This window comes from Amborella trichopoda, chromosome 1 (genome assembly GCF_054954075.1).
Source record: "Amborella trichopoda isolate Santa Cruz 75 chromosome 1, AtrichopodaSantaCruz75HAP2 v2.0, whole genome shotgun sequence".
NCBI classification, from domain to species: domain Eukaryota; kingdom Viridiplantae; phylum Streptophyta; class Magnoliopsida; order Amborellales; family Amborellaceae; genus Amborella; species Amborella trichopoda.
In genome coordinates, this window is record NC_142336.1 from 36,082,856 (window position 1) to 36,109,380 (window position 26,525).

The window sequence follows — 26,525 nt, forward strand, 5'->3', positions numbered from 1 at the left end:
ATACATTTTTATCCAATTAATGGCATGGACGATTTTTATAGCATCTTATACTTAATATATTCATAGAATTTCTTTAAAAAAAAAAAGTTTTATTGAGAGAGTCTTTTGATGGGCACACACCGCACACAAGGCTAGAGAGAGTACTAGTGCTGCTAGCAAGAAGGTGCACTAAGATTCAAAAAATGATTGTGGTTTGTTTCAGAGTACAGGTGATGCTATCGATGAACCACTCTTATATATGTTCAGTTCAAGGAACATTCCCCCTCCACATCGCAAAATTTTTATCTTATAAACAACATTCCCATCCACGTCACAACTCTCCCACTATTTTTACTCTCTCCCACCACCCTTTATCCCTTTATTTTTATCTTACAAATAACAATCCCGTCCACATCACAACTCTCCCTATATTTTTACTCTCTCCTACCCGTTATCCCTGAATCCAGCAACCTAGCCATGCAAACTCCTTGGTATGCCCCTCTCTCTCTCCCACCTCTCTCTCTCTCTCTTTGAGCCCTAATGTTCCTCCCTCTAAGCCCCTCTGATTTTTCTCCTTTCCCCACCATTTAAACCTAACACATAACGCATCAACTATAAGATTTAAAGTATTTTGCAACCTTGCCGATCCTTTCCATAGCCACAGCGCCACACCCAATTCATGCTCACTCCACATAATAAAGTTTTTTGCAACCTTGTAATGTGTTTTTCTCTAAAATCCCTTCTTCTTCTTCTTTTATTTAAAGCCCTTTTAATCTTGTAATGTATATTTTTCTAAACTCCCATCTCTTTTTTTCTTTTTCTTTTTGATATCTTGTTCTTTGTCCTTTATACTTTCTTTGCATTCTATTAATATTTCTGTTTTTTGGTTATGCTTCCTTGTGCAAGGTTGATGACTTGTTTTTGTTTATTTTCATAACTCAAAACTTCAAAACTTAGCTATTTACACAGTTAGCTATTATACATGTGGGTTGTGTCTTCTTGCTTATGTTGCTTATGTTGGGTTGTGTCTTCTTGCTTATGTTGTCTTCTTGCTTATGTTGGTTACCAAACGTGATCAGTACATTTTCATATAGATGGGTCACATAGCCCTTGTCAAACAAATTATCTTCAGAAATCTACGTAGTGGTGCTTGCCATATCCAAGATTCCAGATTGTATCATTACATTGTTAAAAGGGTGATTCTGTAGCCATCGAAGAACTGCAGTAGTCTCTTGACTCTGGAGCCCATAGCCTTTTTTGAATTGAATTCTCATTCCAAGTGCCATATATCTAACAACAAGATGTCCATTTGAACGTTAAAATGTTTTCCCTTTCCCAATATCCTTTTGAAAGATATGACTCCAATATCTTTTTTATCCGGCTGTGTTTTTTGTCAAACCGGCCGGTTTTGTTGCTAACTAGACGGCATGAATTGAAATGGTTGTTCGACTCCTAACCGACAGTTTGATTCCTAACCGGCATACCGATTGTGATTTGAAAAGGCGTATTTTCACGCTTTTTGAAATTTTCGCCGTTTCATCTATATCGTCCTCAATAGACAATGGGTTTTGATGAACTTTTGAGGGCTTTTAATCCTAATCTAATCATCTACCATATGCTTCTTTCAATTTGTTCAAAAACCAAATTATTGAGGGTTGATTTTGGGTGGAAAAGTTGTTGCTCGAACACCTTGTGTTCGATCCAATGGTTTAAAAAACGGATCGGTGACCCGGATCGGGCTTCCAAAAAACCGATCCGGATCGACGAATCGACGATCCGGATCGGGAATCGGGTGAATCAGTCAGAATAAAGCTTAAAAAAAATCCGAAAAAATTATTAAAATTCATTATAAATATTTTTTTTTAGAAATTCAATAAGAAATGAGGGTACTCCATTAAGAATTTTCATGTTTTTGAATGAATATGCGAATATTGATATGTTCTTTCCCTGCATGAACCGCCATTCAGCATTTAATTTACATCACACAAAAGGATAAATATAGAATTATCATGGAATAAGTATATCAACATACATGGACTACAATAAAACATAAAATTAGTAACATATGATCTAAAAATAAAATAATAGACGACGTTATTGTTCTTCTTGGTCACGTTGGTGCCATTGATTGAATTTGTTTAACAATTCATTGATTCGATCTAAAAACGAATCATTGATATTAGAAGGCGTCTGACTATTCCCAAATCCCTGAGTGTTAGTACTTTGTTGTGTTCCCAATCTAAAATCCCCGAAGATTGTTCATCCTTCATGCTCACCTGCATTGTTGCTGTTGGGACTCGACATGTGAATAATGTGGTTGGGATAGGGTGGCTTCAGAATCATCATCTTTCTCATTTTCTCTTTGAATAATATGGATTAAAAAATAATAATAACAAATTTTCAAAAAAATCGATCATAGATTAAAAAAAAAAATCACAAATTTTCAAAAAATTCTATCATGGATTACAAAAAAAAATTCGATCATGGATTAAAAAAAAAAAATCACAAAGTTTCAAAAAATTCTATCATGGATTACAAAAAAAAATTTGATCATGGATTAAAAAAAAAAAATCACAAATTTTCAAAAAATTCAATCATGGATTACAAAAAATTCGATCATGGATTGTATAAAATTCGATCATGGATTACATAAAATTTGATCATGGATTACAAACAAAAAAAAACAAAAAATTCAATCGTGGATTATAAAAAAAGAAAAAAACAATTCGATCATGGATTACAAAAAATTCAACCATAGATTACAAAAAATTCAATCATAGATTACAAAAAACTCTATAATGGGTTACAAAAAAAACAAAAAACAAAAAATTCGATCATGGATTACAAAAAAAAAAACAAACATTTCGATCATGGATTACAAAAAAAAAACAAACATTTCGATCATGTATTACAAAACATTTGATCATGGATTACAAAAAATTCTATCATGGGTTACAAAAAAGAAAAAAAAAACAAAAAATTCCATCATGGATTACAAGAAAAAAAAACAAACATTTCGTTCATGGATTACAAAAAATTCAATCATGGATTACAAAAAATTCTATCATGGGTTACAAAAAAAAAAAAAAAACAAAAAATTTGATCATGGATTACAGAAAAAAACAAAAAACAATTCGATCATGGATTACAAAAAAATCGATCAAGTATTACAAAAAAATCTATCATGGATTAAAAAAAAAAAAAAAAAAAAAATCCGTACGAGACTCGCCAATTCCGTACAGTGAATCGGCGAGTCACTGTACAAAATCATCCGGTTCTCTCTAGAACCGGACGAATCCCGTTTTTTTCGCCGATTCGATCCGTCCATGGTAAATCCCGAGTCGAACCGGGCGAGTCCGATTCGACTCGGCGTTTTTTTAAACACTGGTTCGATCCAAAAAAAACAGAATTTGCATCAATTGTTTGGTCGTTGTTTATCAAAGTGATTTGTGTTTTTTTATCATCAAGGATTCGTTTGTCACATAATATAGGTATGGTTATTGATTGAGTAACTATTTTTATATGAATTTTTTCTTGCTGGATATCACATACATGAATTTTTCAGGATTTTTCCATTGAATTAAAATAAAATACCAAATAAAATTTTTTTTTTTTCTGTGCATTTGAAAGGATGATCAAGGCCTTTACAGTGCTTGTGTATTGATTTGTTCGATTATCCGAACATTGAGGATCGTTTCTTGTTTGAAATGTTGCTTTGTAAACAGATGCCAACATTTATGAGAAGCCGATAAAAGATGAATGTTATCTATGGTGATCAATGATCACGAAAAAGAAAACTACAGTGTCTACAATTTAACGTTCTCAATTTATTTTTCAAGAGGAATAGCATTCCCAGAAAGAGAGCAACAAAAGGCATAAAAGAATCCAAGTCAATCGAAGTGAGATGGGTTACATTTCAAATAATCATCTCAACAACAAAGAACATGCACTAAGAACTCATCCATAAAAAAGGAAAGAAAAAGGCCAAACTAATTTCTTCACGTAATTTTTTTAAAAAAAAAACTACCTAATGCATAAAATAAAATAGAAAAAAAAAAAAATGAAAGCATAACCCTATGATCAAGGTGGCAAACAACCAGGTACACTCAAAAGAGTGAAAAAGGCAAAGTGCAACAACAATCAACATTTGAAAATTAAAAGGAAATATGCCAGTACAAGACAAGAGGGAAAAGTAAATTGAGGACATTTATGCAGCTAAAATAGCAACTCATTGATTTGGGGTTTATCAGCTAAACTAGCAGCGAAAAAAAAATTTGAACTCACTAATTTAGGGTTTATCAGTGACTTAACTTCTCTATTTCGGAATTAACAGAAAAAATAGCAACAAAAAAAGAAAACTCACTGATTTGGGATTTATGAGCCAAAATAATAGAAAAAATATATATATATTAACTCATTGATTTGGGTTTATGAGTCAAAATAACAGCAAACAAATATATATTAACTCACTGATTTGTGGTTTATCAGTGAGTTAAGTCACTGATTTAGAGTTTATGAGCAAAAATAACATCAAAAAAGCAAATAACTCATTGATTTGGGGCTCATCAGCCAGACTAACAGCGAAAAAAAAATTGAACTTACTGATTTGGGGTTTTGTCAGTGAGTTAACTTCTCTATTTCGAGATTAACAGAAAAAATAGGAACAAAAGAAAAAAACTCACTGATTTGGGGCTTATCAGTGAATTAACTCACTGATTTAGGGTTTATGAGCAAAAATAGTAGCAAAAAAACAAATAACTCACTTATTTGGGATTTATCAATGAGTAAACTCACTGATTTGGGGTTTATCAGCCTAACTAGTAGCGAAAAAAAAATTGAACTCAATGATTTGGGGTTTATCAGTGAGTTAACTTCTCTATTTCGAGAGTAACAGAAAAATAAAAAATAAAAAATAAAAAACTTGCTGATTTGGGGTTTATGAGCCAAAATAGCAGCAAAAAAAATATATCAACTCACTGATTTGGGTTTATTAGTGAATTAACGCACTGATTTGAGGTTTATCAACAAAAATCATAGCAAAAAAAAAATACTACTATGGTCATTTGGGGTTTATCATCATAATAAACAGAAGAAGGAAGAAAAAAAATACTGACTAATTTGGGGTTCCTTCTCTATGATGATGGCGATGGGGCAAGCGGTTGCTGCGAGTGAGTCCCTTTCTCTTCCTCAATCTAGGGTTTGCAAAGTGAGCATGAGTTTAACAGAGAGCAAAGGGTAGTAGCTGTGAGAGCTTTGCTTTATATTAACAGAGAACAAAGGGCAATAGTTGCTTTCTTGAACAAACGTGCACCTCCAAATGACTACAGAGTTTGCTTTATATCAGAGAGAGAGACAGAGAAGAGAGCTTTTTTCAGCGGTCTTCACGCGAGAAGAGAGCAGAGAGAGAGACAGAGAAGAGAGCAGATAGAGAGACAAAGAAGATAGCAGAAAAGATAGACAGAGAAGAGAGCTTTTCTTTGTTTGTGTTACTGAGAAGAGAGCAAAGAGAAAGATAGAGAAAAGGGCTTTTTGTCAGCGGTCTTCACACGAGTAAGCTTTATCAGACGATCAGGCTTTTGTTCACGCGAGCAAGTTCAGACGATCAGGCTTCAAACGAGCAGGTTTTGTCTATGGATGTGCTTCCCCTGAGGTTCCTGATGTAACTTCCATCTAAATAGACGAAACTTTTTTTAAGCTCAAATAGGGGAGGATCTGTGGGTAAGTTACCATTTTAACCTCCATATTTTTATCGAGCATGGAACATCCACAGTAACAGGTAACTTTCAAGTTCTTGGAAGCAACTTTATTTTATCAAACACGCCCTCAAAGTAAGTATCATTGCATCTATTGAAGGTTATTTGATGATGGTACATACTTTATTTGAGTCTTATATGTGGATGACATATTTTTGATGTGCAAAGATAAAGTTAGGATTGATGAAATCAAGACATTCTTGAGCAAAAGATTTGAGATGAAGGATTTTGGCCTAGCAAAGAAAATCCTTTGGTCTGTAAAGATAAGGCTTGTAAGGATCTTTTCTAGTTCAATTGTTGCCGATGAATACAAAATCGTCCTATATATCACTTAAATGAGTCAAACTATGATTTATGTGGGCACACATCATGAGTGGCTCCACTATCAAGGATCCAACTTAAATAAAATATGAGATTGTATACCACCATTACTCTTCAACTTGATTAGCTTCAATCTTGTTGGCAAATAGGTATAAACCCAGTCCCTACTTGATGTTGGTGAGCTCCCCACAACAACAAACCTAACACTGCAAAAGTGATTTGTCAATCACCGACAAGTTGATTCCAAGAAAACAAAATGCTCAAGAACAATACTATGTGCAATGAATTTGAAAAAAGTAAAGAAAGAACCAAAGACAAGTAAAACATGAATCTAAAAATAAAAATAGAAGCATAAAGCAAAGACCAACATCTATTTACGAGGTTCACCTAAAATGGGATTCATCTACAAGTGAGGAAGCATTTATTATTAATAGAAAATTTATAGGAGTGGGTGGTTTTGTAGAGATTACCTCACAATGACAAAGGAAAATCAAATTAATTTTTTCTACTATAATACCACCATCAATTGACTTCTTTTTTTATTACTGTTAACCTACTTTGTCATTACAAAGAAACCAAATTTTCTTATTTTATATGCATTTCATTTCAAGAGAGATAAGATGGTTTTATGCTTCTAGAGAAATTTATGCTCATACCCCTTGGATATCCCATATTACAATTTTTCTCAAAATTTTTATTTTATTTTTGGGAAATGGTCTTTTGTGTCCCTACCTAAACCGATGGCTTTGTAAGATGGGATTATATATAATGAGACTATTTATCTTTATTACAAAGATGTCACAATCGCTTCTACTCATTAGATGTTAAATTGGATGGCTTGGGCTAGTCACGAAGTCCAAGAATTTTTAATTTTCATTTTCAACTTTGAATCTTTTCAATGATACTCTTACAACTATTCAATTTGAAATCAAAGGGATAAGAGTAATTGTGCCTTCTTTATATAAAAAAATAAATCTTTGTATACTTTTTCTTATAAGACCCACGTACTTGCCGTCAGATCTCACAATTTATTGAATACGAGTGAAGTAACTTACGAAACAAGTTACCCATGTTTTCCCTTTAAACCAATGACTTAAAAAATGTCGACTGAGCATGGAGTCACTTGGTCTGACCCAGGAATCGGTCACCTTGTGCCAATTATGCTAATATATCGAAAATCGTCCAGGTCTAAAAGAGAACTGGCGATTTGCTATAGTAACATTGCCGATTCACCCATCCAAAATGGTTTTTTACTGATTCAGTGCTTTTGTACATGTTTTTTTGCCAATTTCACTTTCTTCCTGCATAATAATACGGCAATCCATACAGGCGATTCACCAAACCAAATCGATTTTTGCGATACCCAATCCTGGTCACTCATCTATAATTTGAATTATAGCTTTAACCTCTTTTTTTATGTAGTGGGAGCCTTTGAGAGATAGAGTAAGGGTATCTTTATTTCCTTCCTCGTAAACCACTTGTTTTGGATGGTGGCTATTGTTGACGGAAAAAAAAGATATTTCTTGTTCAGGGGGTAAAGGGGTAACTATATCAAAAACATGGTTCGTTCTTAAAGAGAGAATGAGCGGCTTGATTTGGGGAAGGATATGGGTGTTCTTAATCACACCACCGATGCATAGAGCAAAGGACGAGAGAAAAAGAGAGATGCACTGAACCAAAATTAAAATTCCCATAAATTCGTAACTTACCATGCATTCAACTTAGTTCCTTTCTTCACCTAAAAAATCTCAGCCTTTGGCTTGAAAGACGAGGCTAGCCTATGAAAAAGCGCAACAATCTCTTTAAGCTTCAAAAAAATCATGATAGAATGGAGCTCTTGAATGGCAACCCATTTAAAGCATACTTTATTTTATCCAAGATTATAAAGAATGAGTGATCAAAATGACATATTTACCCCTGAAAACACATAACGTAGAAAATCATGAGCAGCTCGAGAGGTTGATCTCACATAAAATGTGGAAGAGTTTGGTATCAACTTCGCGGCAGAGTACCATTCCCAACCTTCGCCTCTAAAAAACCCATTTTACGCTATTATAAAGATCTGACTCATGGTTTAAGAAAGGTGATGATCTTAAACTTTCCTTTTGTCCGTCCCATATCAAGGTAAAAAGGTTTGGTTGTGTTGGTAGGCAACTTACACAAAATTTTGCCAAAACTTATCATGAATCATAAACTATGATAATAATATAGAGAACTAAGTCAAAGACCCCCAATGTTTAAGCCTCTTCTGGAGCTTAGCTCTCCCGTTGTTCAATCTCTGAAGCGGTCGTCTCCACTTCTAGTTCGTAAAAACTTACTAGGGTGGGGATAAAAACTAGTTTACCATTTTGTTTTTTTGGATAGATAAATAGGGTAAACAAGCCCCTACACGTTTTTTTTAAATAGTTAGTGGTTTTGAAATGCTTCAGGAATAAAAACCACACGTTTTTTTTAAATAGTTAGTGGTTTTGAAATGCTTCAGGAATAAAAACCTGGACTGATATTATTACGACTTCAACCCCATTCCCGAGTAGTTTACCAGTTGACAAAACAAGGTTATGGTTTCACCTAATTCCTTGCTTACTCTATCCGCATCTCAAGGAAGGCAAGATATTTAATAGCTGCTTGTGGCCCTCTGATACTACCATGCGTCACAAATTCATCAGTTTATTGCTATTTATTTTTACCACTTTTTTCTACTTTTTGTTTTTTAATTTTTTTTAAATTATTTTTATTTATAAATACGCCTATTTCAAACTTTAAAGGTTTGAAGTGGCAATTTTGGATTGAAATTATGAAATAATTTTTTCTTTAACTTCGGATTTCAAGTTTCTAAGTGAACTGTAGATCTTAACTTTAAATTTTCTAGATCCCAAGTAAGAAATTTTAACTTGAACGAAGATAAGAAGTAAATACTTTATTTACTACTTCAAGATTTGAAGTATCGGCATTTGGGATAAAACAGAGGAAAAAGTTTATATAAAGTATGAACTTTATAATATTGAAGTAAGGTGCACATCAAATATTCTCTCGAAGAGAGTGTTTTGATATTGAAAAACCCTCAAATTGATCATCTCGACCTTTAAATTCATAGATCCGAAAAAAAAATAAATTTTAAGACCTAAAAGTAATGTATATTGTAACAAGTTATGTAAATTATTTTCAAATGTACTCAATCGGTACGACTTTTAAAATCATCAATTTTTACATCGGATTATAATAATATATTTGTAGGCCCTCATAAAATTCACATACCAAAAAATAAAAAGTAAAAAAAGGCCATCATTAAAATTTTCGAACCCCAAAATACATATCACGGACAAAATTGAGAGCTGAGGTTTAGCGCCTTATACCAACCTCACCTAAAAGAAAAACACAGGTACGAAGATAAAATACAAATTTTCCGTTATTGTCAAACGGAAAATTTCTCAAACATCTTGTTGGGAAGGTCCACAGGCTGAGTCGAAGGTCCTGAGCCCCTAAACTTTTTTGCCCTCTCTCTCCTCTCTCTCTCTCTCTCTCTCTCTCTCTCTCCTGCTGCTTCCAATTATGCGGTGGATTCTAACCACTTCGAATCTCTCTCTAACCAGTTGGATTGTAATTCCATTCACTCTTTCTCACTCCACAAGACATTGCCGCTGATTATATTGTTCTGTTTTCTTTTTCGTTTGGGGTTTTAGAGAATGGGTGGAGACCATGGTCATGTCGATGGAGCTCATGTTGATTACAGGACCAAGGTGTGGAGCATGACTGGAGGTCCTTACTGCAGGCCCAAGTACTGGAAGAGAAACACTGCCATAGCCATGGCTGGCATCGTTCTCATCTGTATCCCCCTTGCCATGAAATCGGCCGAGCTCGAGGTCGATTATTTTCTCTCTAACCATTTATCAGTTGAAATTCCTATTATTATTTGTTGGTGTTTTCACATCTCCATGAATAGTAGAGATTGAACTCTTATTAGGGCTTCCTAATTATTTGGTTCCACAAATTTATCCTACCAAATTCATATAGAAATTAGTTCTTGCTTGGAACCCTGTCTCAGGAATTATCGAAGTTTAATATATCACTGATTTTAGGGGAAATATCTGGTAATGTGACAGCTTTTTCCTTTGAAGCAGGCCCTCACTAAGACTTAATTCTTCACATATCTAACTCGTCTGTTTCCCCAGAATTAACCCCGTAGTTTTGTCTCTATCTCTCTCTGGATAGAGAGGGAGAGTTCAATTGGGACATGAAACTTCTGAAATGTTAACTCCAGATTTATGTGATAATGCTTGAGGGTTTGTTGCTTGAGTGATATTTCCAATTGGAAAGCATTCTATTGTTCTTAGTCATGTTGCATTTCTATTCAATTTGTAAACTATTAAAAAAAGGGTGTGGTTTGTATAGAGCCAATGCTCTAAACAATCAAAGTATAGCACACCTCCAAATAGTGTCGAGAATGTGGTTTTAATACTGGAAATTTTTGTGATGGTATTAAAATATATTTTCATTTCTAATTATAAAATTTCAAGCTTAAAAAATAGTGTAGATCGATCGAGCAGATCTGTGAAAACTTGAAAATCTTGAAAATTGATGGTCCAAAAATGCATTACAAGATGCACTATTTCCAAAACTTGAAATCTATTTTTATCATGTCCATGCATCTTGATATCCAGATGATTAATTTGACGATATTTGGGCATCAAAACTAACTCTTCTAATGAAATTTTTGAGATGCGCTCTAATTTGATTGTTTAGAGCCTCGGCTCTATAAAAACATTTTCCTTCGAAAAATGCTGACTAACTATGTTGCCTTTATTAATCTTTAAAAGACCCAAAACATTAATACTTTGGAAATTCACATATTTCTTTGTGGAAATTCCTATGTTCACATTAAAAAGGAGTAACATATGGTTTATCGTGACTCACATGTGAAGATGAAAAATGGGCAAGGTTTCCCTGAGGCCTGGGATGTCTAGGGTAGCAGGAGTTTGGGGTAGGTTTGAGAGGGAGAAGATTTCCCTTTGGGATTTGCACAAGAAAATAAGAGGGATAGAGACAAAGTAGGTTTGAGGTTTCATAAAGATAAGTTTGGGGAGTTGAGACATTAAAGCATGGGCCTTTGATTTTTGGGTTAAAGGAGTAACCTGATTTACCAGATTACCTAGTAAAGTATTAAACCTTTTGGTCTCCACCTCTGATGGGGGTGTGGGGGGTTTGGAATCCGATAGTGAATGTATAATAAAAGAAATGATGGGCTGTATCAAAGAGGGGCCGTCTCCTTATTTGATCTTCTCTCTTGATTTTATGACTTCAAAATTATGTTAGTTTATTTATGACTTCAACATTCTTTTAGTGAGTGGCTGGCTAATAATGTAATTGAGCATGTCATATGTGGTCAATGGATTGTGCTTGATGGTGACTTAGCTTGTGGGATTGAAAGGAAATATAAAGGAAGTTTACTCTTAGAGTGGGCTAGAGTATATTACATTTGTCAATGAAACTAGATGTTTGCCACAAGGTATTTGTGAAAGCGGTGACATCGTGCAGTGAGAAAGGCATAGGCCTTCTTTTGCTCTGGCCTTCAATACGTTTCTATAGACACACTTTGGGTTATGGATACACACCTTCTGATGCTTTAAAACCCTAAATTACTCTTATGGTGAGTCCAGTTGGTTTTCATTGTCTAGGTTTGACTTGATAGGTCTATATTCATATATTTTATCAAAAAAGAATAGTAAAAGAGTAGCACAATCACGAAACGTTCTAGCAGGTGATATGGGGTAGATGAAGCAGGGAAGTTGGTGAGGGGATATTTAATTGGATGAAGATTTTTAGGGGTGTGGAATGCAATTAATAATTTCTGGTTAAGGATGCTTAACTGGAGGAAGACTTCCAGGGGTGTGGAATGGTAGTGATAACTGCTGATTGAACTTTTCAGTAAAGGTGAGAATGAAGGTGAGAAATGGTAGGTGTACTCAGTTTTGGCAGTTTTGGTTTGATAGGTGGATTGTGTCACAACCTTTGAAAGAAATATATCTAGTCATGCAGAGTTGTTCAGCCTGGCTCTGAAACCAAATATAGTTGTGGTAGAAACAAATATGTCACAAGCTACTTGGTCCCTTGTGCTATTGAACACACAAAAATATATCTAGTCATGCAAAGTTGTTTTGCTTGGCTCTAAAACCAAATATAACTGTGGTAGAAACAATAGGTCACAAGCTACTTGGTCCCCTGTGCTATAGAACACACAAAAATAATGAAATTGAGGCCTTCATTAGGTTACAAAAGGTTTGCAAAAGCTTTTTTCTCTCACCAAGAGATGAGGACATGGAATTGAGATTCCAAGGAAGAGTTTTGTGAGGTCAATGTATAATACCATCACTATGAAGAAAACTCTAAGTCTCAAGGAATTGGGTCCACCCCCTGTCACGATAAGAGTTATTCATCTTCATGGCTTGTAGTCTCGAATAAGGTGTTGATAGTTAGATCATTTGTTTAAGAGAGGCGTGTCTATCCCAACTTCTCTTTGATGTGCAAGGACTCTGATTTGATAGTTGTTGAGAACATGATCGACAATGGTTCGAGGCTGCCCGAAAGCTCCTTATGATAGGGATCTATGTGCGTGCTGTATTAAATTTAAGGAACTCGATTCCTACGTAGGGATCGCGATCTCAAACTAGTTCGGATCGAGTAATTAAATTTCCTAGATAGAGATCATTCAGTTAAGAATCGAGGTTCCCGGGTGCAATTAATTAAGTTCCTCTACTGCTAGATCATACTCGGAACTACTGCTAGATCATACTCGGAACAATTGTCCTGACTGATGTAGGACAAAATTGTTCATATTTTAATTTTTGTTTAATATCAAGGGATGCATATTTGATATTAATTTTAGGGTTTATTTTTAGCATTTTAGTTTTATGGGGATTTTGTTTTTTATATTTTTAGATTTTTTAGGATTTGTTTAGAAATGTATTTAGAGTGTTTATGGGAAATTTTGTTTTATCGCCATCATCCGAGCCTTTGCCCAACTATTTGGGGTCGGCTACACGAATCCAGTCCGCTTTTCTTCTCTATCACCGGTCATACCCTCAGTGAGGACATAAGTCCCCATATCTTTTCTCACTACTCCTAACCATGTCCTTTTGGGCCTACCCTTTCCTTTTTTGCGCTCTTCATTTGAACTAACCCGCACCTCCTAATAAGTGTTGTATTGGGTCTGTTGCACATGGCTAGCCCACCGAAGTCTACTTTCTCTCATCTTATTCCCTTTTGGAGCCATACCTAAGTTCTCCCAAATGTATTTATTTCGAATTCTATCCCTTCTTGTCTTGCCACTCATCCATCTTAACTTCCTCATCTATGCTACACTCATCCTATGGGTATGTTTTTTTTCTTAACCGCCCAATATTCCACCCCATAAAGCAAAGCTAGTCTCACAGTTGGCATATAGTTTTTCCCTTCTGCTTTGTTAGTATGCGTGGATCACATAAAGCTCCAATTGCACATCTGCACTTTACCCACCCAGCTCTAATTCTATGTATGACATCTTTCTCAATCTCACCATTTTCCTGGATTATTGACCCAGGATATCGAAAGTACGTTCTTTTGGTATTTCTTGACTGTCAATCTTAACTACTTCTTCATCTCTACTCCTACTCCTACTATTACTAAACTCGGATTCCATAAACTCTTGTCTTAGTTCGGCTAATCTAATACCTTTAAATTCTAGAGCATCCCTCCAAAGTTGTCCAAAACTAAGACAAAGAGGTATGGGCTTAACGCTGACTCCTGATGCAGACCAATTGTTAATAAAACTCACTCGTCTCTCCACTAGTTGTTTGCACGCTAGTTAGCACTCCCTCGTACATATCTCTCATCAAGTCAATGTAGTATGTGGCGATTCCTTTCTTTTCCATCACCCACCAGATTAGATCTCGAGTTACTCTATCATAAGCTTTCTCTTGATCAATAAAGACCATGTGGAGGTCTTTTCCCTTTGCCTTAAACTTCTCAATCAGTTGCCTATGCAAGAAAATAGCCTCATTGTTGACCTCCTTGGCATAAAACCGAATTGGTCTCTTGATACACTCATTTCATGACTTAGTCGTTGCTCAATTACTCTCCCACATCTTCATAGTGTGGCTCATGAGTTCGACCCCTTGATAGTCCGCACAATACTGTATGTCTCCATTGTTCTTGTAAATAGGTACCACAATACTTTTCCTCCATTCATCTAACATTTTCTTTTTTCTCAATACCTTGTTGAGCAACTTGGTCAACCAGTCAATGTAATCTCCCCCACATATTTCCAAACCTCTATCGGGATACCATCTGGTCTTAAAGCCTTTCATATCTTCATCATTTTCAAAGCTTCTTTAACTTTCGATATCCTAATTCTACAGATGTATCTATGACATCTGCCCTCACTTATGCCAGCGGTTCCTTCTACTGTTGTGTTTTCATTATGTTCGTCATTTAATAATTTTTAAAAATAAATTCTCCACCTCTCATTGACCTCTTAATTCTTCATGGATATTTTGTTTTATCAAGGGTAAAATTATTGTTAAGAATTTTAAGTTAGGACTTTTGGGTCATTTTACTCACTGTATGGACATTTAATGTCCTAGAATATTTAAAAATATTGTTTCGGAGATGGGCCCTTTAGTGGTCATTCATGTGACTATTTTAGAAAAAGGAAGGAAAAGTCCCAGCCTTTTGAAGCCCTGGCTGGGTTAGGGAAGAAACCCAAGGTTTTTCTAATTATTGATTGTGTTTGGCTTGAATTACCATTGTTTTTTTGTTCACCTTAAGTTTTTCTTGCTTCAGTTTGGTATTAGAGCTCGATTTGTCTTCAACAACAAGGCCATGAAACGACATCCAAGTCTAGGATTTGCTAATTTTGGGCTGAGTTTTTCCAAATTCAGCCTAGATTTTGCTGTTTTCAGCAAGATATTGTTGATTCTCTATCTAGGGTTTGTTACTTCAGTGAACCCATGGCAGTAAGGGGATGTGGAAGAGGGATTTTCATAGACCCATTTGTGATCCCAGAGATGGGCAATTGAAGACCTCATAAGGCAAGTTTGGTAGCTTGCAATCTTCAATGAGATCCTTATAATTTGTGTATGAATATATGTTAAATATTATTACTCATTTTGTGTGGGTGTAGCGACACTATTGCACTTATCCTTGTAAAATTAATATATTTAAGAGGCAACAGCCACCTTCACTCCAATAAAAAAAAGAATAAAGAAAAAAGAACAATGATTATAAAAAAATGAAGCAGCAATCTCCCATGTAAGTTACTGATATGTCATTCATGCCAAAGAAATACCTCCTATAATGCCAAATTTTCTTCTAGTGTTTCAAAAAACGCTAGGCAGCCGGGGGGGTCCAGGCCACTCAATAGGTAGGCGCCTAGTCGGATGCCTAGAACTTGGGCGGACCAGTAGAAAAAAAAATGTCTATACTCTATAATTTAAGACTAACAATATAACTGTATAATACATAAGAGTTAGGGACGTGGGGCATATAAAATGTCTATAATACACAGTCCATATAGCATACACACTCCTCCATACTCCATAAGTCGATATTTAATTATCCATTGTCCACACTCCACTCATAGTTAAAACTTAAAATTTACAAACCAAAGTTATCAAACCAATGAACCACAAATCCACAATGCACAACCAAGCAAAGGAAAACAAAATGAAAGAAATATAATATAAAAATTATAGACTTGAAGCTCATAAGAATCTTTAATCATCAATTCATCAATCATCATAGAAAAAAATAGGGTCAGCTGCATCTGCATCATATGCATTAGAGTCGAAGCCATCATCGTCGAAATCATCTCCCTCCTCGACATAATGGTCGTCCTCCTCTGTCTCTTTTGAATCCGCCTCTGCTGCCTCCTCATCCTCCACCCTCGTCCTCTGGGAAGAAAATCTAGTGGCCCTTAGAGGGTCGGTTGATGTCCCTGAGGCCTCCATGAACATATCTCATGTCAATTCTTCATGCCCCTCGACCTGATCATCATCAACTAACCATTCCATAGCATTGTCCATATTTTTTGATCTAAGGGGGTCTCTCTTTTTTCCATAAGCAAATATGTCCTTCAAGTATCGATTATTTTTGACAAAGACTGGGTCATTGAGCCTCTTTGATTTAAGCTTGTTCCTTTTCTTTGTATGAATCAAACAAAATCAAATGAAACTAATTAATATAAATAATTTAATATATAATAGTAATACTACAAAACATATTTCGTTATTTACAACTGACAATGTGACATAAGTAAACTAAGTAAGAGTCTAAGACTAAGTAACTAACTAACTAAAAGTAATAACTATTAAATTGCTAATACAAATTACCATCTCAAAAGTACTTCAATTCCACTCACAGTCGTATGAGGTAGTGGTTAGGCTTAAGATTCGAATGACCAACTTTTGTAAATTTGGAGCACTACACCCATGTTGGCTCCACCAATTGGTAGCAAATTGATTGTGAATTACAAATTTACAATTGTTAATTATATAAGAAATATTACGCTATAGTCAGATAGAATAAGAGAATTATAAGTTATGGAAAGGAAAACAAGCTACAAACATGAAGTGATGAAATGAAACTTGAACTTGAGGAACTTAAGAATATTATTACCTGGATTAATTTTGGTCCTTTGCCTCACTGCCATTGGACTCCCAAAGGACTTTAATGCGCATTTGTAACTTATTAGCTCATCAATGCATATAATATCTTAGATGTCCAAATCAGGAATTAGCACCTCTACACCCTTATTAAATCCAGTCATAATTGTGCCATATGTGTGTATATCCCTATCAGCATAAAAAAAAAGTTGGGTTCAAATAATAACTAGCTGCATGCAATGGCCGATGTAGCTGCCTATCTCACTTCTCATCAATAATCTCCCAAATAGGCTTATAACGTCTCACATTATTATCTTAATTTTGGGCTATCTTTCTCTTGCATCTCTTTATAGCCTCATATATGTAGCCCATGGAAGGCTTGTCACCATCAACTATGTGAAGGACTTTCACAAAAGGAAAAAATACCTTAAGAGCAGCCTTCACCCCTCACCAAAAAGCCTTGGAATAATATCTCTCACCTTCTTCCCAACCTGATCCTTGGACCACTTACATGCTCTCCACTCGTCAGAGGTAAATATCTACCTCAATTGGACTCTCCTCGAATGTATGTTATCTAGGCATAAGTACAAGGTTGTAAACTTCGTGACCCCAGGCCTCACAGACTCTTTCTTCTTTGTAAATCTACGCATCATGTTGAGGGTGAGAGTGTGACTATAAATGAAATTCGTAACTGGCTTTGCCTTCTTCACTACACCTGAAATTTCGCTCAAACTGCCGAGAGCCTCAAGTATGAGGTCTATACAATGTGTTGCACATGGTGTCTAAAAGATTCTAGAGTAAGCTATGTGCAACAAATTAGCTATGTATGACATGATGCTCCCCACCATCCTTGATTCCCTTTTCCATAATTTAGAATATGTAATGGGCATCATGGCTTTAATCAAAGGCATCAATAAACCTAAAAAAAAAAGGTCCCTCAAGGACAATTCACCAGCAAATTCATTTGGCTTCTTCTCTTCCTATCACTCCAAGTATCAGTGATAACAGAAATTCCATACTGAACCCATGCATCCTTCTGAACATCAACAATATCCCTCGTGATACTCACCTCTTTTTCAAAAGAGGCTCTGAAAGCTCATATGGGCTTGGGGGTTTCATCCTAGGCCCAAATTGGCCAATTGCCTCTACCAAGGTGTAGAAGCTGCTTAGGCGAGCGGTATTGAAAGGAATGCTCACCTCATAAAACCATCTAGCAACATATTGTGCATCTTTATCTCTCTCTTCCTTCTTGAGTCTATTTTCAGTGGTGGTTTGCTTCTTTGTTTTTTCTCTTGCAACCTCCGGGGTCAAGCCAGGGTAACTCCTAGAAGCAATTACAACTCTCTTTCCGTTCCCCCTAATATGGGATTATTGTACCTCTCGACATCCTTCCCCGTCCTCATTACTATCATCATCATCATAATTGACCTGAACCCCAGACCTCATCTCTTCTATGGATGCCTATTTCTTATCTTTTTTCATTTTTACAAGACTCATAAAATTTTGTATCTCCTCTTTAACAACATCTTGAGCTTTTTTACGTAGGGCAACATCCCCTTTGATATTGGCAAGATGTTTCTTGAATCGGTTTATGCACTATTTTGTATCCTTTTCACAAACTTGCATCTTATGTAATTCTTATCCAAATGATTCAGGTTGTAGCCATAGTTTCAACCCAGATCACCACTTCGATTGGATCTCGAAGAAGATATCTCAAAATAATACAAGCAATCAAGAAAAAAACTTCACTTAACTTTGATTGCTCGATCTCCAAACTTCCATCTCTAAGATGTTTCTAAGGTCAAAATCTTCTAAGAAACCCTCTAATTGACTTATAAAACATCCAAAACTAAATCCTAATATCAATGGGATGTCCTTAGATCGATTTCTCGTAACTTTGAGAAACCCTTCGATCTTATGAAAATCACCAAATCTTGTTTTTTTGGGGATATTCTCTCTCTAAAATAGGATCTAATGGGGTTTACCTTTCAAATGAGCCTAAAACCTATGATTTTCCCGTTTTTTATTAAACCTCAACGAGGGGCATTACCGCCCCTGAGCGGTCGTTCGGTGTTGGGCACTAGGCGCCCACCTAGACCTGGGTGAGGCACCCAGGTCGTCTGGACCGCCTAGGCATTGGGCTGTCTACTTTTTAAAACAATGATTTCTTCCTTTGCTGCTTTTCCATGCCATTCGTATTTTGACCCCTATTGTAGCTTTTTTGTGTAAACATGACAAGCAACAAATATAAACTATGCTTCTAAACATTTGTTGATATTCCTGTTCTTTTGGCCCATTTTGTCCTATAATTTATTTCCCCTAGGAAGCCAATCGTTTGGTTTATCATTGTCAGTAACAAGAAATTGGATTCGTTCTAACCTTGCTTGTGCTGTGTTTCTTAAAAGCCTCTTCCAGTTTTGCATGTCATAAGACATGAGTCGACCATGAAACACCTAACCTTTTCACCATTTGCATCACTTTTACAGTTTTAAATCTACCGATTACCTGTCAAATCCTCTCTCTCTCGATATACACACGCACGTACTACATACATACATATATATGCATGTATGTAGTATGTGTGTGTATGTGTGTATGTATAGGTATATATAACATCTAGGCATATGCTCAATTGTTTACAAAAGGGCACTTATTCATCGTACGCCATTTTTGTGGAGCTTTTGAAACACTCCGCTTCATACCTGCAGTTCTCAGTCTTTTGCAAATACAGTTTTGATCTTTTTATTGCTTTCCTCCTAAGTCCTTCTTTCTAAAACTATGCAACAAGAGGGATATAGAAAGTTGTCGTAATTTTGCATGTGAATTGCTCCCCCTGAACCCTTTGACATAATCTGACATTTCTTTTGGATTTTCCAATTTTTGTATAATTCATCCATTTGTTTGGGACTTGATTGCCATTTGAGGCCTCCACCAAATAGTGGGGAGACTTCTACTAGTGCAATGTTCATTGCTGATAGGAAAGCTGAAGTCCTTTTGAATGCTTGCTTGAGGTTCCATACTTGTTTATAAAGATATACTACAGTTTCCAACCTGAGACCTCTAGCTATTGACCCTCATGTGGTTCAACTAGAGCATCCCCACTTAACGCCCTTTTCGGTTGCATAAAGTATTGGAAAGGATCCTTCCTTCCAATGCTTATGCTTGGCTTTAGCTAACCAATCACCAAACTAAAAAAAGGCCTATCCATGAACTGATTTGGCTCACTAAGCCTTGAGTCCATCCAGTGAGCTTTGAACCAAAAGAAGTCTTTGAATTTAAAAAGATGATTCTAAAAATATTCAGTATTAATCTATTTTAAGGAAATCTCTATTTATCTCACTTCTTTGTGCAACTTGATGATTACATTATGAAAGCTTAATGATGAAAAATAAGTTAAATATTCCTTTGTGCGAGTATGGAAAGTGCAATATGGAATCAATATCCATTTATATTTATTGGTGTTTTGTGTAGCCAAAAGATTTCGTGCTCCTGAGGGGTTACATTGTGGATTTATTCCCTATGGTAAAACCATATCTAAGAGTACTTTTGGGACCCCAAATTTTGTGGATATAACCTGTCCAAACCATTGACTGACCACCACAATAAATTAGAAGTTTGCAAATCACACTCTCTATGTGCTTCGAAAAAAATAATGTCCCTAGATTGAACAAAGACCGTCCAATTGTTGGAGGGTAAGACTAAGACCTACGTGTTAGGCAACTCAAATACCAAATTTCTTTTGAAAATAATCATTTAGTGATTCTTAGGTGGTTCCCAAAATTTGAAATACAAAAAATCCTCCCTAGTAAGTGTCTTTTGCTCGAGGGAGTAAACATATAGTATGCTCCCATGGGAACATAGTATACATGCTCTTTTTGTGCATACATCATTTTATGCATGAGGTAATGTACATGCAATATTTTTACATTATAGAACATTAATGTATTAAATGTAACTCATCAATTTTGGATGTCATAATTCACGAATAATCTATGTATTTGATATTTATATGTATTAATTTTTTTATATTTCATGTGGTTTTCTTATTTATGTTCTTTGGATTACTTTTTATATTTTCCATTGAAAATTTGTAAATAAATGAAAGTTTGGTGTCTTAACTTGACTCTGGTGTGCAAGTTTTGATGGGAGTCTGTATTTCTGAAGATTTAATTGGTGCTTGTCCATCGTATTTATGTACCACCAAATACTGCTGGCTGAGAGTACTGGTACTTGAAAAAGTGATGCTTTGCTTTTTCCTGTTGAACAACCCTCCTTTGGGGCTCTTGATGTTGTCTGCATTGAATTTAAATGCAACTATTTTGTTTTGGGCTTCTGGGCTCTTCATATTTGCAGCTCCCTGCACTACCATTGCTTTGGATTCATGTGACTGTCCCTAATCCCTAATACTCTCTCTTTGATGTCCTAACCTCCATCTACGCCTAAATGTAATGGACCTCCTCTCTTGTTGATCTATGTTCTATTGGTCCTATACTTAAGGTCTCTAGTATTACTGGATGGTTATAAAGTGCTGATGTTTTTGGCGCTGTATGGTAAATTATGCCTGAGCAGTTCTGAACCTGCTTCAACTCTCTACATGTTGATGGCACTCCCTGGATTGCTTCATCTCGTGAGTTTATAAATCGATTGTTACATGCTATATTTGCACCTTGTTTCATGCACATAAGCTGTGTGGGATCCTCGATGACAGGAAACTTAAGCTCAATTAGCAGCGACATTAGCCTCACAAGGAGAAAAAATGTCCTTTTCATTAGTTAGATATGTCCTCAGCACTTATTCAGACTTGAGGTTTAAGCTTCAATTATTATCATCATCATCCAAGCCTTATGGACTACATGAATCCTGTTCTTCCATTCTTCTCTATCAAGGACCATACCCTCTGTAAGACCAAAAGTCACTATATCTTTTTTTATTACTCCTATCCATGTCATTTTGGGTCTTCCTCTTGCCTTTTTAGAGCCTTTCATTTGAACTAAATCTCTCCATCTTGCGCATCCAACTCTAGTTGTATGTTCGATATCTTCCTCAATCTCTCCATTCTCCTGGCTTATCCACCCTAGATATTGGATTGCTGAAATGATAATTTTGTTAGCAGTACTATGTAGATTTATAAGAGGATATTTGGTAAGAGGTAAATTGAAATTCATGGATTTCAACAATCCATAGATTTTGAAATCCATGATTCCTTCATTGGATTTCCGTTTTTTCAAATTGGCAAGCAATTTGAATATTCATGGATTCCTTGCAGGCATTTCCATTTCTTATTGTTAGATAATCAAATGAATTTCCACAAGAATTTATTTACCCCAACACCTCAAATTCTCTCTGGATCCCTCCTCCCTTCCTTCACTGATGATTTCTCTCTGTCCTTAAAAGAGAACCCAAAACTCTATCAATAACCTTTACACCCAAACAGTGTTTTAAAATGCGGCCGCATCATGTGGTATGCGGTGGGCTCCGCATCAGAACTGACTCACATATGCGCTTTTGATCTATGCGGCCGCATATGCGCCGCATCCCCTTCCGTCGAAGTTTTTTCGATTTTGCTCCTTGGGGAGGGGCAAAATGGTCTTTTTGACATCCAAATTAGGGGAAATTGTTTTTTTTTTGGGGGGGGGGGTGGGGGGGGGGGTATTAAACCCCCTAAACGATGATTTCTAGCCACTTTTGTGGCTTTTTTTGCATCAAATCGAAGGAAAAAAAATTTGGGAGAAATTTATTTTTCATTCAAATCTTCGATTTGGCGGTTGTTTGATACTTGGATGTTGATTTGATGCTTTTGATTGTTAATTTGGGGATGGTAGGGTGAAGTTGGGATAAGAAATCAGGGGCAAAATTTGACTTCAATTTTCGAAATTGACTCTCAAAATAGATGATTGTATTAAGTTATTAACTATTAACTCTTCTTGAGCTTGACTTATGGTTTGTAATGTCACTATTTTGTGCTTATGGTGCAAATTTGTGCTTATGGTCGTTGATTGTTGAATGTTTTATAAAGCTAGTTTCAAGTTTCTAGTTTCTATCCGGGGATAGTGGATAACTGGATGCAGAATCTTCGACAGCTAATAATTTTGAAGTTAATCATTAAACTAAAATACCTACTATCACATATATCACCTCCATATTTTTTTCTATGCATTAACCTATTTTTTTAGATTTTTTAGAATTTTTTTACATTTATTGACCTCATCGTTGCGATGCACCCGCATTCGGGCCGCATCGCCCCCCCCCCCCCCGGCCACCCCACCGCTTTTGGCCCCATCCCGCATTTTAAAACACTTGCACCCAAAATCGACGGTCTTTAAGAGCTAAAACCACGAAGAGAAAATGTTGACCACATGGTTCACGAAGGAAATCCCAATCTGGTTGTGATGGGGTTCAAGGGCCTAAAAACTCGCTGGGCTTTGAACACCAAAACTAGCACAAGAAAATGACAAAACGAATGGATTTTCAAAGAAACTCCATATCTGATCTTGAAAAGTTAAAGAGACCCCAAAATCACTGTGATTCGAACTCTATAACCAGGAGGGGAAAATTAAAATCAATTGGGCTTTCTAAGAAACACCAAATTTGGTTGCAAAGGGGTTGAAGAACCCCCAAATAATGGTCTTGCACCTCTCGCTTAACACTAAAACCAGGAGAGGAAAATGAAAATCAGAGGGGTTTTCTAAGAAATCCCAAATTTGGTTAAGTGGTTCAAGAACCCCCAGAATCCTTAGGCTTTGAACATCAAAACCAGCACTGGAAAATAAAAATCAGATAGGTTTTCGAAGAAACCCCAAATTTGGTAAAGGGGCTCAAGAAGCCCTAGAATCATGGTCTTTGAAGTTTGAACGCATAATCGATGATGGGGAAATAAAAATCAAATGGGTTTCCACAAAAAACCCCTAATTTGGTTGTGAAGGGTTTCAGCTTCAACCACCCAAACTCATCCAACAATGGGAGGGTCTGAACTTTGAACACCAAGCCTGCTTCAATGGATGAGTTTCTCCCCCTTTGAGCATATAATCCAGGACAGGGAAATAAAAATCAAATGGGTTTGCAAAAAAAAACCCTAATTTGGTTGTGAAGGATTTCAACTTCAACCACCCAAACTCATCCAACAATGGTAGGGTCTGAACTTCGAACTCCAAGCCTGCTTCAATGGATGAGTTTCTCCCCCTTAATCTTGATGGAAATGACTCATTCGAGCAAAGTCCAACAGCAGCCCACACCAAATCACCACCATGAGGGAGATACAAAGCAGATGCCGTTCTTTCAAGCGTGCTGAGGTGGCTTGAGCCTTGATGGCTGACCCTTTGTCGCCTGACTTGGTGCAAGCTCCATCCGAGAAATCAATGACTTTGGCTTTTCGTCGGCTTCAATAGGTGGATATGGCTTCATCTGTCTTGCTGGAAACAGTCAGTTTTTCTTTTTCCTGGCACTAGTGATGGGGAAGACATGTGGACCTCCGATAATTTGCAGAACTCAGCTGCCTATTCTTGAACAGCCAAAGATGGATGATATTATTTTATATAGATGTCCTCTTATCAGGTAGCATTATCTTTGCTTTTGTGGCCCGATATTTCCTTGCATAATGCTTGGAAAACAGCTTCTCTAGCTCCTTTCCAAATTAGGACCTTCTTGAATGCGAGATCTCATGGTTTTAGTGTCCACCATCAGTTATGTTATCCTTGGTTCCAACCTTCTGTCCTCATGTAGTCAAAAGTGATTGTTGGCTTGATTGCTGGAGTTGAAAATGGTGCTACTGATGAACAATCTGCTGAAATTACCTGAATATCATATCTTTTACATGATCGTAATGTTTGGGGTACTTCTTAGCTATCTTGTGATAGTAATGCTCATGACATGGCTTGAAAGCAAGCCTTCCATGCTTGGATCTTTGCATATAAAGCTAGGATCACATTGAAGTCTTCAGAGCAAGACTTCAATGTAACTTTTGATTTTTCTTTTACCCTTCATTTTATGTTGGAGCTCATTCTTTTTATTTTTGTTGCAGCAACGCCCTCATCATCCTGTTCACCCGATTCCATCACAAATGTGGTGCAAGAACTTTGGGAATAAGGAATACTGAAGTTGTATTGTATTTTTGGTTGAGAACACCTTTATTATACCCATAGGAAAAGGCAACCTGTGCATGTGCCTTTTCCTTAGGAGACACTAGGACTTTTAAATGATTCTAAACTTCCGACTTCACTATTTTCTTCTTTCGTTTCTTGGGTCTGATTTGAAGAATCGAAAATAGAAGGAATGCAGCCAGATTATAGCAAGTTCCCGAGAAAGTTTTGTGGTGGAATATTCAACTCGTTCAAATGTTAACGACGGTCTTATGTACTCTGATGGCTTGTGTGTGATTATTTTAAAATTGTATGGATGGTTTTCATTGTTCAGATTTTAAACATTTCATTTTGTGTCCATTTGTGCTGCCCTGGCTCAAAAAAAGAATGAAGACACTTGATATGCGGGAACAATTATAGAGCTCTTAAGCTATCCAAGGTATGGTTGACATATGGTTAACAAGTTTTGGAAATAACCATGCTTAACTAGTGGTAGTATTATAATGACACCTTGGTACAATTGTTATTTATTAAGAAAATTATAAACTTTATTATGTATAATAATCTTTCTTTGGAGGCAGATGGTTGTATGCAAAAATTACTTTGGATCAAACTTTGCGTTGAGCAACTCGATGATATTTAGTTATGAACTTAGATTACATTGTACAATCACTTCCTCAGGTATTGAGAAGATTTTCTTGATCTGAAAATTTGGGAACCATCTAAAAATTATTAGATCATTATTTGCTCAAAAAAAATATTTTTTTTTTTGATATTACCTTTCAAAAATTTGATTACCACAAAATTATTTATTTGGAGTCAGCCATTGGTTGAAAACATTACATCCGTAAAATTTGAGGTTTTATAAATTCTTCTAAATTGGGTTTTACATGAGAGAGTGAACAAACAATATGGCCCCCTAGGAATATGAATTCGTTTTCTTTAGTTATTTAATTATTTTCCATATTTTGTAGACAAAGGACGGGTCGCTGTAAAACTGGCTCACACCCGTAAAGGGGATTTGGGTATTTTGTTTCTATTATTTATTTTTCGTCTTTTGTTTCTGGAGAGATCTTTTTGTTTTCATTCATATATGGGAAAAAGATATCCATACAAATATTAAGAGAACCTTGTTTTTTTGTTGCATTTACTTTCGGAACTCTCCAATTTAAATATTTTCCCTAAGTTCGTGCGCACCTATTGTCACTTATTGCTTTTATCCATTTGGATGGAAAAAAGCACACCGGTAGGTTGAGAGCTTGGATTTGAATGGGAAGAGAAAAGTGAAAAGAAGAAACCGTGTAATCATTTCCTATCATTTATGACATGTTTGTTAAAAACTCAAACAGGACATGTTTGTTTGATGGGACTTTTAGCAAGTGGGAGGCAAAAGTCCCACCAAACCATATCAACTGCGTTTTACGGAAAAAACAATTTGGATCTGCATGGAATATTGCCCATCTAGGCACGTCCAAAAATGGGCTGTGATCGGCTTTCATTCCCTGCGATGGAAGCCCGCTCATTTATGCATAATGATTGAGGGTTTTCAAGTCCAGTACTTATTATTTCTTGAGTTGTAAGTGCTATCTTATTAGGTTCAGCCACCATCGTTGTTCGGAATCCACAAATTACTCGCCTCTATCTCTTTCTCTCTTTGGAGAGATGTCATGGGTAGAGCTTCTCTAACCTAGGGATCATGGCCAGAGCTCCTTCAAACATTCATCTGATCTTCTTCTATTACTGAAAGCTCTTTCCCAATCTTT

The 26,525-nt window shown here is 36.1% G+C and overlaps 1 protein-coding gene and 1 long non-coding RNA gene across 3 annotated transcripts; one reads left to right on the top strand and one right to left on the bottom strand.

Annotated features, from left to right (window-relative positions):
* Positions 1–1,953: 1,953 nt before the first annotated feature.
* Positions 1,954–5,626, bottom strand: LOC148783802 (uncharacterized). Its single transcript, XR_016053207.1, has 2 exons — positions 5,094–5,626; positions 1,954–2,266 (listed from the first exon to the last, which is right to left on the bottom strand). It is a non-coding gene; the product is annotated as an uncharacterized LOC148783802 (long non-coding RNA).
* Positions 5,627–9,361: 3,735 nt separating this feature from the next.
* LOC18433262 (uncharacterized) lies at positions 9,362–25,120 on the top strand. Of its 2 annotated transcripts, none has more exons than XM_088863674.1 (3): positions 9,362–9,521; positions 9,734–9,913; positions 24,705–25,120. In XM_088863674.1, exons 2-3 carry the CDS (start codon positions 9,737–9,739, stop codon positions 24,777–24,779), a joined length of 252 nt encoding a protein of 83 aa, XP_088719800.1. In that variant the 5' UTR covers positions 9,362–9,521; positions 9,734–9,736; the 3' UTR covers positions 24,780–25,120. The 2 variants fall into 2 exon arrangements, with proteins under 2 accessions (XP_088719800.1, XP_088719804.1); XM_088863678.1 differs by having other exon boundaries at positions 9,514–9,642.
* The last annotated feature ends 1,405 nt before the right edge of the window (positions 25,121–26,525 follow it).

What these genes read in the sequence shown, in the direction of transcription:
- LOC18433262 (XM_088863674.1), top strand. Translation starts at nt 9,737, where the DNA reads ATGGGTGGAGACCATGGTCATGTCGATGGAGCTCATGTTGATTACAGG. An exon ending in TGAAATCGGCCGAGCTCGAG is followed by an intron (nt 9,914 to 24,704) that starts GTCGATTATTTT and finishes TTTTTGTTGCAG; the next exon opens with CAACGCCCTCATCATCCTGT.